This window comes from Castanea sativa, chromosome 3 (genome assembly GCF_040712315.1).
Source record: "Castanea sativa cultivar Marrone di Chiusa Pesio chromosome 3, ASM4071231v1".
Lineage (NCBI taxonomy): Eukaryota > Viridiplantae > Streptophyta > Magnoliopsida > Fagales > Fagaceae > Castanea > Castanea sativa.
Window position 1 is genome coordinate 11,207,103 of NC_134015.1, and position 12,407 is coordinate 11,219,509.

General features: G+C 32.4%; 1 protein-coding gene and 1 pseudogene across 1 annotated transcript; both read right to left on the reverse strand.

The window, feature by feature from the left end:
• Positions 1-12,407, reverse strand: part of LOC142627120 (uncharacterized) — a 43,979-nt pseudogene that overhangs the window by 20,198 nt on the left and 11,374 nt on the right.
• LOC142629653 (uncharacterized) lies at positions 1,636-6,807 on the reverse strand. Its single transcript, XM_075803678.1, has 10 exons — positions 6,618-6,807; positions 5,846-5,899; positions 5,682-5,725; positions 3,904-4,108; positions 3,700-3,790; positions 3,269-3,608; positions 3,067-3,159; positions 2,865-2,969; positions 2,430-2,774; positions 1,636-1,803 (listed from the first exon to the last, which is right to left on the reverse strand). Exons 4-10 carry the CDS (start codon positions 4,097-4,099, stop codon positions 1,717-1,719), a joined length of 1,257 nt encoding a protein of 418 aa, XP_075659793.1. The 5' UTR covers positions 4,100-4,108; positions 5,682-5,725; positions 5,846-5,899; positions 6,618-6,807; the 3' UTR covers positions 1,636-1,716.

The window sequence follows — 12,407 nt, forward strand, 5'->3', positions numbered from 1 at the left end:
TAATGCCAACATGTCTCCATCCTTTTTTTTTATAGGCCATGTCTCAATCCTAAACACACTCAGTATTTTTAGAAATCAATCCATATACTCTTCAAGTACAATCTGTACAAATATGTAGGACTCTTTCTTGCACAAGTAGAATTAAGACTCCTAGTTTGACTAAAAACAAAAAACCTAGTAATAAGATTCTTAGTTTGACTAGTAAAATAAAAACCAAGTAATAAGTAATACAAGACTAACTCAAACCCAAAGAAAAGAAATATAAGATAAATAGGATCTCCTAAAATCTAGACTCAAGAAAATTACAAAAATAACCTTAATACATAGAATAGTAGCAATGTAATATAGGTAAAAACCTATCCAGGTGTAAGGAAAATGTCTACCCTAGGTATTGGAAGACAAAACAAGATACACTCAGTAGGGTTTGATGCCCCTCAATGCAGATTTGCTTGCTTGTGGATTCTTTGGTACAAGAAATATATGCAAAACCAAAGGACCTCAACAATCCTTCACTGCAACCCAACCCAATAAGTTGTGATCATGTTTCCGAGAATTATCAGGTCAGTTTGGATTCAAAATAATGATCCAACATGCACTACAAAAAAAGAGTCTACTAGCGAGGACCATATGCCCTCGCAAAAATTCAAATATCGTCGTAAAAGGTTATTAGCGAGGGCATATAGCCCTCGAAGGCCGTCGTATTTGCTCTTGTTGCTAAAAGAGATTTTGCGACCATACCTTCGCAAATAAATAATTTACGAAGGCAATCCACCGTCGCTACTGAACAAATTTGCCTTCACAAATATATTACCAAACGACGAGAAAAGTCGACGACTTATTTTTAGCGAGGGAAAACAATCGTCGTTAACAACTATTTGTGAGGACCTTTATACCCTCGCAATTAGTTATTTGCGAATTCTAAATTGACGAAATACTTTTTAATGACAAATAATGGCATCGCTAAAATTTGTTTGTGAGGGATTTTAATCCCTCGAAACTTATTTTTTGCGAGGGGAAGCAGTTGTCGTTAATAAATATTTGTGAGGACATTTATACCCTCGCAATAATGGCATCGCTAAAATTTATTTGTGAGAGCTTTTAACCCCTCGCAACTTATTTTTAGCGAGGGAAAGCAGTCATCGTTAATAAATATTTGTGAGAACCTTTATACCCTCACAATAATGGCATCGCTAAAATTTATTTGTGATGACTTTTAACCCCTCGCAACTTAGTTTTAGCGAGGGAAAACAGTCGTCGTTAATAACTACTTGTGAGGACCTTTATACCCTCGCAATTAGTTATCAGCAAATTTCAAATTAACGACGAGACAAATAATGTCGCTAAAATTTATTTGCGAAGGATTTTTAACCCCCTCGCAAGAGGTTAAAGAGTGTCGCTATTCTATTAATTGCGAGGGACTTTGTCCTCACTATAAAATTATTTATGACCAAGTTTTTATGTCATCGATGGTAATATTTTTTATAATTTTTGAAATATTTTATTATTTATTTATTTTATATCATTTTTGTTTAACCATCATGTTACAATAGTAAAATAATTACTAAAAATTGATAAAATAGTCCAATAATTACTAAAAATTGATCCATTGAAAGATAAAAATTCATATAAGTTCAAACTTTAAAATATAAAATATCCAAAGAAATCCTGAAATTAAACATTGTTTTAAACTTAAACTATTCTATGACAAGATCTATATTAGTCTTCCTCTGAGTCACTCTCCAAGTTGTTTTCAACCTCTATGTTATTGTTTGAGTTGTGCTCTTCATCTCTGCTAGTACCATCCTAAAAAATAAATAAATAAACATTAAACATGAGTTCAAATGAAACAATTAAAGTGAATTTGTATTTGTATCAATGCTTCAATAAATAAGTACACATATACCATATCAAATCTAATCATATAATAATATATCATAAACAACAATAAATTCCATATATATGGTCTCGAATAAGCTATATGCAAAGAAAGCAGTATTGCAACTAACCTATTTAGCAAAGAGGTTCCGAGACAGATAAAAAAGTCAGGTTTGCTATTCATTGCTTATGAAGGCATAAAGCGACCATAAGAGCAGTTACCGGTTCTAGTATCCCTAAATCGCTTAATGTAACTTTTTTTTTTAATTTAACAATAACAATAACTTAATTTGATTACTTAAACCACTATCAAAACTAAATATAAATTAAAATAATATAACAATGGTGTAAAACATAAACCACAAAACACATATGACATACAAAACCTATACACAACTGTCAAAACAGTAAATAGTGTCATAGTCGTATTATCATTTATCAAAACTAAATATTAAATAATATAATATTATAATAGATGCGAGTTGTAAACCACAACAAACCAATAGAAAGTTGTAAAAGATCCAAAAGGCAAAAGCATAAGTTTGAGATTGTACCGTGGTAGCTGGATCTATGTCAGATTGTTGTGGTATGCCCATCGACTGCAACTTTTGTGCAAACTTCTCCTCAAGCTTCTCCACAACTTTTGCAAGTTTGGAATCCATTTCCTCTCTAAGACGTGCCTCCAAATCTTCTTTTTCTTTTGTAAAATCTTCTCTGCAACGTTTGCTACAACCTTTACCAGATGAAGTTAAGCCGTACACATCCTTAGCCTTAATACCTATTCCCATGCCAAGAATACGACCATGACTTGGTTCACCAACCACTTCACGAAAGATCTGATAATCATTTGTCTTAGTACCTTCAGAAACAGCTTTGGCCTTTATGGCATCCATTTTTTCCTACACATAAATAAAAACCACGTGGATAATGAAAACAACAAAAAAACTAGAGTTGATAACAAAATTAAAATTTTGGTCTAAGTTGCATACATATAATGTCTTAGCATGATCAGTTGCCCATTCTTTGCCATTCTTTTTTGTGTGAAATTTCTTAAAGCAATCAATGGGGCTAGGCTCAGAGCCCGTCTCAAGATACTGCAATATTTAAAAGAAAAAAAAAACATTAGTAAAGTTATTAAACTATGTAAAAACACAGTAAAATGTAAAACTATTTGATGATAATATAATATACCATTTCATATCTGTACTTGGCCATTGGTACGGAACCTGTAGTGGAGAAAATTTTAGACTTATTTCTGTTGCCCTTATTTGTCAAACTTGTCTCCTGCAATCAAAATTCATACACTAGAATATTAGTTTCTATGAAAATATTAACAAATAATGGTTAGAGAGAGAGTAAGAGAATTTATGACATGTATTCCATTTACACTCACCCCCCAATCTTTCACCATCCATTTATCCACCATCTCTTTCCAAAAAGTGGTAGGAATGAAAGAAGGACCATTCTTGTAACGATCTTCTTTCTTTTCGTACTTCTGAAAAATAGGATTTCTTATGCGAAACATCCAATCAGAATAGCGGTGTTTCACTGATTCTACAAACGCTTTCTTGACTTCCTCATCTGGCTGTTTATGCTTAAAGCGTTGAGCTTTGTATCGAGCATATAAAGTCTCTAGCTCAGAATTTGGGTATTCTGTAAAATTTGTCCAAGCTCCATTAAGTTTTTGGTGAAAAAGAATGGTAATCTCTCGAGTGGCTTTTGGTGTAATAATTCTGAAAATTGAAATCAAACATGTTAACAATATCTTATAGCTATGATACCATAATTAATTTCAATAAACCAACATAGCAATAAGTCACTCACTTGCCATCATAAATCTCAACCTCTATTTCACCATCTCCAGCATTGATGCCTTTAGCCTTTCCTCGACCCCTCTTTTTTCCAACATTAGTACCTATTGATAAAACAAATACTATTAAAAATTATGAAGGTGCAACCAAATCACAACATAAATTATGAATATAAGTAAATGCGATAAAAAAAAAAGGTATATAATGTAAATACTACCTATTATAATGGAATTAGAGGCCTGAGGTGCTCCTTCATCAGTTTGAGGCTCAGATGAAGGGCGTAGAATTTGTGAGAGCTCCTGCTCACAAACTTCATTATGATCTAAGGAAGGCCTAGTTAACTGAGCTTCTTGTACTTGAGAGTCTTGAGACTCACTAATGCCTTTACCTTTCCTCTTAACTTTCCTTGCCATGCCTACCTACTATTAGAAAAACTAACATTTGTAAACAACACAATGAAAGTAGAATATAAATATGTTAATGTGATCACAAAAAATAAAGAACACTAGCAGTTATGGATATTAATGTGAAATTACACATGAAACACAGCTCTACCTAACTCACAAAGCTTTTACTTCAATGACATTACTGTGAAGAGAAATATAACTAACAAATTTTTCAAATCGAAATACATGCTCATCATCCTATCACATTGATAAATTAAAACATAAAATTTTAATTGACAACACTTTAATCAATAAATAGTTTCTCAAGTTGTGGAATCCAAAGGTTATCATCATCAATTGAATTGTTTCCATAAACAACACAATGAAAGTAGAATATAAATATGTTAATGTGATCACAAAAAATAAAGAACACTAGCATTTATGGATATTAATGTGAAATTACACATGAAACACAGCTCTACCTAACTCACAAAGTTTTTACTTCAATGACATTACTGTGAAAAAAAATATAACTAACAATTTTTCCAAATCTAAATACATGCTCATCATCCTATCACATTGATAAATTAAAACAGAAAATTTTAATTGACAACACTTTAATCAATAAATAGTTTCTCAAGTTGTGGTGTCCAAAGGTTATCATCATCAATTGAATTGTTTCCTTTCATCTACTATAATACAATGGAACATGGAAACAACTGAGGAACAACCTCAGAACAAGTGCCAAACCACCAAATCAACAAATACAGAAAATAAAATGGATATATTGACATTAAATTCTGGATACAATTTGTATAAACTGTTGACTGGAAGAACAAACTTAAACCATTGCATATTTGCTGCACAAGGATAGCTTATTATATGAAATCACCTTGTTAAGAAATTCATTACAATACAAAAAGACATCACAGAATTCAAAAAAAAAAAAAAAAAAAGCTGCAATATTGTGTGTTTCACGGCTCCTATTAACTATCACATATTTTGTGTTCCATACAACCTGTTTTTTTTATGTTTTTTTTTTTATGATCCATACGGCAATTGACTGCAATTGCACTATTATATACCTATAAAACTGGAATCCTATAAACTAGGACAGTATTATATGCCTATAACTATAAAATAAACCAAACGAACTTTTCTATCACAGCAATCCTTAAGATTGATTCAGTAATACATTAGTTTATTCAAAGTTCAAATACAAGCTACACATTGGTGACACATTGAGCTAGACGCAAGCCTGTAAAAAAGACAGCCTATTCGGTGCATTCAATGTGGAAATAGGCAAAAAAAAAAAAAAAAAAAAAGAAGCAAAGTGACAAAGAGAGCGGAAAAATAAATAAATAAATCTTGGAGAGTGCTAAACACGGTGGAAAATTGACCATGGTCCAAAGTACATCCAACATGGAAAAGAAAGTGGCAAAACAGTTCAATTGAACAGCATCTCAATTCCTATTGAACTAGGATATCTTCTTTGTCAATGACATGATTGATTTAAGAGTCTTTTCTCAAACTCATGTGGTTTATAACACGGAATTCCACAATCTTTCAAACTTATCTTATAAAGAAATGAGTAATTTTAGGCGTGTACCTTTGACTGATGGATCACCAAAAGCTATAAAAGATTGAGCAAATCTGCCAATGGAAAACAGAAATATGAAATTAGGAAGAGAGAGAGAGAGAGAGAGAGAGAGAGAGAGAGAGAGAGAGAAATCAGAGGCGCAAGGAATAAAACTGGAGGGGATAAATCAGTACCTGACACCCTTGTCTTTGGTTTCGTTCTTAGCCTCTCTGTGATGAACCGGAGGCCTAGCAAAAAACAGGAAATATATAGTAGGATTTGTGCGGGAATTTTTAGCACAAAGTGGCGGCAAAGAGTGAAACTTATGTGAAGTAGCGGCAAAGAGAAAAATAAAAAATAAATAAAAATCAAAGAAGGAAATATTTTAGGAAATATTTGAAAGCTTATTCAAAGATCTTATAACCATATACAAAACCCATTAAAAATAAAATTTAAACCATAAATTAGATATTGAAAAAAAGAAATTCTATTTTTTATAAAAGGAATAAACAATCTGAGGACCTCATAACCAAAAATAGGAGAAATTCTATTTTTTATATCCGTGTAGAAAGTTTGATTCTAGCAAATGATATACTGCAGTGAACCTAATACAACCACTTCTCACATTCTTTTCTATAAAATCAAAAAGGAAGCAAGGTAAAAAACAGAAAGATCTAAACTTTCTTTCCAGGACTTGTGTACATTTTCTCAGCAACCCTAACAAAAGGAAATAAAGTTAACCTCCAAAAGAAAAGAAAAGAAAAAAAAAAAAAAAAAAAGGTAGCAATCTTTTTCACATTTTGCTCTATTTGAAGTAATGGGTTTTGTTTTCTTGACCGTATGAAACGATCCAGAATATCTTGAAGACACAGCAAATAGGCCAATAACACTGAATAGTAAAGAAATAAAAAATAAAAAATAAAAATTTAAAAATCCTAGATATAGAGAAGTGAGATTGAGACAGACCTTGCAGGCACGACCCAAGATGTGTAAGGAGAATCGACAAGGTATGGTTTGAAATGTAAAATAGAGGCTGCATCAATTGATTGCCGAAGAACAGGAATGGGAAAAATGCAAAATAGAGTTTGTTTGTTTCTGTGAGGCATTTTGTCGAACAGGTTGTGAACTTTTTTTTTTTGAATTGGGAAATTTTTTGGAAAAAAAAATTGTAGGCTTTTGATTTGAAGGATGTGAAGCCGCATGAGTTTGTATGGTATGGTTTGAAATGTTTGGAGATGTTGGCTGGGATTGGTGACTCTTGTGCCAAAGACACACATGATAGGTTAAGAGTTGTGGTATGTTAAGAGTTTGGAGAGAGTTTGAGAGAACCTAGTAGAGAACTAAGACTGAAGGAGTGAAGAGGTGAGGAAGCGTGTAAAGGGGAGGAAGCCATGAGGCCCATGACCACGGATGCAAAGCACTCAATCTGACCTCTGGAGACTTGAGTCCGAAGTGAAAATTGAAGGAAGTGAAGAGAGCCATTAGCTAGAGATATGGAGAAGCATTTCACTTTTTTCTATGCTATGAGTTATCATGTCAATCTGCAGGAGTCATTAGAAGTCAGGACCCATGTGAAGACCACAGTTACACGTTTACATCAACATAATAGTTACACGTTTACTGATAAAGCATTCCACTTTATTTTAGTGCTTCTATTTTCTTTTTCTTTATTTTATGGGAGTGCTTCTACTTTTTAGTGCTTCTATTTTCAACACTATAGTTACACGTATACTTAATTTAATTAAATTACAAGTTTAGGATAATATATTTTGTATTAAAATTAACTTTGTTAAGTTCTGTGATAAATAATTTTTTATTCCAGAAAATTAATAATTTTTCTATTACAGATCATGTTTTATTTTAATTATAAATGTTTACTAAAAGATTAAGTGATTTTAAAAGGAAATGTTAATGAAACTTAAATATAAAAATTTAATTAGTAATTTTATATTTCAAAGAAAATGATAAATAGATTTTAAATATAAAAAAAATTAAAAGTTAAATAAATATTATCTAATTAATATTTAAATAATTAAGAAAAGTTCCGCTTAAAGATTTCGACTAAGACTCCTAAATTTGTTGAACCGGCCATGTTTATAATTAATTATTATTTTTAATTATTCTTAAAATCCTTTTTCAAAATTAATTGAACTTGCAACCAAAATTATGTTGACAATCAATCACTTACACGTACACAATGGTCATATGGCTTGGCCGACCATAAAATTTGGTGATTTTACAAATATCCCTCTTGGATGTTCATGTGTTTTTTTTTTTTGGTAAGCTCTTGGATTTTCACGTGTATTAGGTGTTAATCTAGTTTTTCTTTTTTCTAATTTAAATAATTAATCCTTGGACATTATGATGAAAAACCATTTTAATATCTTCAAATGTCTTATTATTAGTATTATTATTATTGATGATGTAAAAATAATCAGTAAGCTGGATGCTTTGGATTTCAAAGGACTACTAGCTGTCTTGATGGCTTGAAAAAGAAATAACAATGATCAAAGGTGACCGGGGTTGCCGGCCAAGAACCTTCCGATGCCAAAGCTAGTTTTTCTCTTAAATTCTGGAGTTCCCACTTTTCAAGAATTTTTTTTTAAAAAAAAACGTACCTTTGTCTAGTCTAAATGGACGTTTATATAGTGTGCCCCAAAAACGGTTATTAGATTTGTAACTCCCCCTGTATTTTAGGAGATTAGAGAGTTAAGGGTAACTTTCACAACCGCCACGAGAGTTATATTTCATCATTCTGTAACTGTTATTGATGGTTAAACTCCTCATTGGAAGGCACAGTGGTGAACCCAGGTATTACTCGTGCCTTGGAACCATTATCCATGGTCACCTTGAGTAAGGGAATTATTCTTGGAATTTTCCCAAGTACTGTGGGTCGTCCATGTGCTTTCCTATGGACAACCCTTGGTATGGACGACCATTGGTGGCTTGTCTTGTTTATCATGCTGGACACCTGTGGGTCGTCCATGTGCTTTCCTATGGACGACCTTTGGCATGGACGACCATGGACGGTTTGGAGTTAATCGTTTTTTCACTACTCCTTATCAATTATTAGTATGAGATAACAAAATCAAATGATCGTTAAACTTTCATAAATGTAAATTTTTTATTTATTTATTTGACATTGTATTATAGAACTTAATTACTCCAAAATATAAAAGTCTTGGTTGAACTATTTTTCTATATGTTTAATAATCCAAGCTTAACATTAATAGTACCACCACAATTGAACATTCTCGTGTGTAAACATGGGTTATATGTTAGTTTAGAATAGTACATGTTGTGGGATACATAAATTTAATATGGTAATAGTGCCACTTGTCATATCTGAGGTGAAGGATGCCACGTTGATGTCGAGTAGACCCTACCCTCGGATGGCCAGGCCAAGGAGGCGAGCCTTGACCACGTCAGTTTAGCTATTGTTGTTTTCATATGGACTACAGTTTAGCTAGTAAGCATTGACCATTGAATGATATTTTTTTTTTGAATTGTTGTGACAGCCTTGGGTAACGTGTTAGACTTGCTAGTGTTGGGAATTGTCTTGTCATGAATAATGAATCTCTATTCTCTCATGTCATGACAATTTTTTTTTTAGTTGTTTATTTGTTTATAATTTTATATGATTATATTTGATTACTAGTTTTGGTACTTAGGTGCTTTATGTACATAGTATTTTTTTTTTCTTTTTGTCATGTCTATTTCAGATACAAAATTACTACTAATTAACATGAACAACATATAATTTTTTATTTTTTTAGAAATTTTATAAATACAAAAAATTTGACAAAACTTTTCACACTTGTTGACGTGACGATTGATAGTGATTAGTAAAAAAGTGGGATTAATGGTAGACCTAGATGAAAACAAGTAAAAATTTGATAACTCAACTCTTATTATTATTTTATTTTTTAGAAGTGCAACATTCAAAATATTTTTCACAACAAATCCTAGGTTTTAAGTTATTTATTGTTTTCTATTTGAAAAGACCACTATAATTATCTTTTTGCCATCAATAACAGGCTATAACAACTTATTATTTAACATTTATTATAAAAATATTGTAAAAAATATTATAAACGTAACATTTTTTTTCTTTTTTGTTTATTTTTTATTTGATAACAAAAATATTATTTTATTTATTGATTAAAATATGAGAGCATTTTTTCTTACTAAGGGCTCTAGGCCACTACATCTATTGATTATTTGATTATACTATTCAGCCAGCCCTGGAACACAATTCCCCTTTCCCTCTAAATTTTTTCACTTTTCCCTCTAACCCTCCGAACTCACTCCAGCTAACAACAAGAAGCTGCGCGGCAAGACACCCAAAACAAGCAGAAGAGAAAAGCGGCGAAAGATCTCTCTACCAAATTCTCAACTCCTCACGCCATAGCCTAACTCAGTTCTTCTCCATTATCCCAATCACTTTCCTCCTTCTTCTATCTTTCCCTGTTACACTTACACACCACCACCACCTTCGTCTCTCGCTCTTCTCTCTCCAAACGGCGCCGGTGAGTCTTTTATGATTTCAGAGAAAGTAGTTATTGGACCCGAGAGAATTTTTTTTATTTGTCACAGTTAAAATTGGAAAGGCTTTTGATGAATTTAGTTTGATTTTATTTTGCTTTTATATTAATATAATATGGTTTTCACTGTGTATGCTTTACCAATATCTGAACCTGAACTTACCGAACATGAATGAATACAAAATATCTCAATATGTTCATACTTGTTTTATTGTAGGCAGTTGTTGGTTCATGAAAGTTGGGATGGTTCAGTGGGGAATGCAATTGAAAAAATTGTTTCTGCTAATGACTCTGCAATTTTTTACATGTCCTAGTTGTAATTGCAGCCTTGGTACTTAAAATTGGTGCTCTGATATGTTTTGAAACTATAGTTCCTTATTCTTTCTTTAATCTGAACAGAAGAACGATTTTTAGAAATTTGTTGAATTGAAACAAATATTTTAGCTAAGAGCAACAACGTAAGAGCAGGTGATCAATTGTTTTGGCCATCTTCTTATAAATAAGTTATTAGTAAATATATGTTGAGTTGGTTTCTTCAAATTTGTTAGATATTAGGAGTTATGTGTCTATAAAATAATAATAGTTTATTGTAGCCTACTATTTATGGACTTTGTAGGTGTCTTTCCACTTTGATAAGTTTCCAGTGCCCTGTGTTTCTGAAAAGAGTGGAGGGAAACCAAATGGCATATCATGAATTATATTATGTGAGTGTTGAGCTTTTGTTGTTTTAAGTAAATAGAAAAATTGGCTAATGGCGAATTAAATCTATAAGATTACCCTAATTTGCTATGATAATTTGAGTTGTTCCAAGCTTTAGATAATCATGCAAAGCAAGAGTGCCTTGTTGGCTATTAAGGTTACGGGATTAATATAGGTGAATCCTTACTCTCCCGTTCAAAGTTTGTACTCAAAACTATTTTCAATTGGAAGACCAAGTTGCAGTATGTACTAATTACATCCCAATTAATTTTGAGGTGATTTTTGTTTAGTTTTGTTTATGCTTTTTTATGAAAGGTGTCTGTTGTGTTTATGCTTTTTTATGCTTTTTTTATGAAGCATGGCCATTGATTTTCTTTGCAATTTGCAGGCCTTGATATTGTTTGCAGAAGCTTTGTTGGAGAAGCGGTAAAGAGTGTGGTTTTTGTTCCAATTTGGTATGAAACGTTCATGTTTGTTTAAAATTGACGTATGCAGATTTACTATCAGCACCATCAATGTTAGTAATGATTAATACAATGCTTTAAATGGTGTAGATAAAATGACGGTTGATAAATCTTGGATGCATCTTTCTACTAGATCGTGCACTGAGTATATTAATGGAGTTGAAAACTTTCTTGATTATGCATTTAAACATTCAATAGATGGAGATATGAAAATCAACTGTCCGTGTATTGATTGTAGCAATAGGTATCGTAGGACTCGAGATGAGGTCCAGTATCATCTTTTATTTAGGGGTATAAGGAGAGATTATAGTACTTGGTACCTTCATGGGGAAGGTGATAGTGAAGAGGAAGGTGATAGTGAAGTGGAAGGTGATGATGATGATGGTATGCTATATGGTGATATGTTTGATATGATCAAGGATGCTTATCCACAAGTGGTGCGTGACAAGGAATCAAGTGGAAATGAACCACAAGAGCCAAATGGAGATGCAAAGAAATTTTATAGATTGTTGGAAGCAGTTAAACAACCTTTGTATCCAGATTGTGAAAAGTATTCAAGCTTGTCCTTCATAGTCAAGTTATTGCACATAAAGTGCATATCATCATGGAGCAACAAGTCCTTTAGTATGTTGATGGAGCTGTTAAAGGATGCATTTCCTATGTGTGAGAGACTACCTAGCTCGAACTATGAGGCAAAAAAAATAGTCAACGATCTAGGCCTCCATTATGAGAAGATAGATGCGTGCAAAGATGATTGTGCACTTTATTATAAGGAGTATTCAGAAGCGACTCAATGTCCAGTTTGTAAACTTTCAAGATGGCAGCCAAATAAGGGTGGTAAAGGGAAAAATAAAAAGGTACCATGGAAGGTTTTGCGGTATTTTCCACTTAAATCAAGGCTACAACGATTGTTTATGTCAACAAAGACTGCTGCGGATATGAAATGGCACCATGAAAAACGTGTTAATGATGGAGTGTTACGACATCCAGCAGATTGTGAAGCTTGGAAAAAATTTGACCAAATTCATGAGTCATTCGCAATGGATCCC

Bases quoted from the DNA above. Each gene is read 5' to 3' on its own strand.
- LOC142629653 (XM_075803678.1), bottom strand. From the start codon at position 4,099: ATGGCAAGGAAAGTTAAGAGGAAAGGTAAAGGCATTAGTGAGTCTCAA. The intron at 3,160-3,268 runs GTGAGTGTAAAT...TTTTGATTGCAG, and splicing joins GGATGGTGAAAGATTGGGGG to GAGACAAGTTTGACAAATAA. The intron at 1,804-2,429 runs GTACAATCTCAA...TTTATTTTTTAG, and splicing joins ACATAGATCCAGCTACCACG to GATGGTACTAGCAGAGATGA.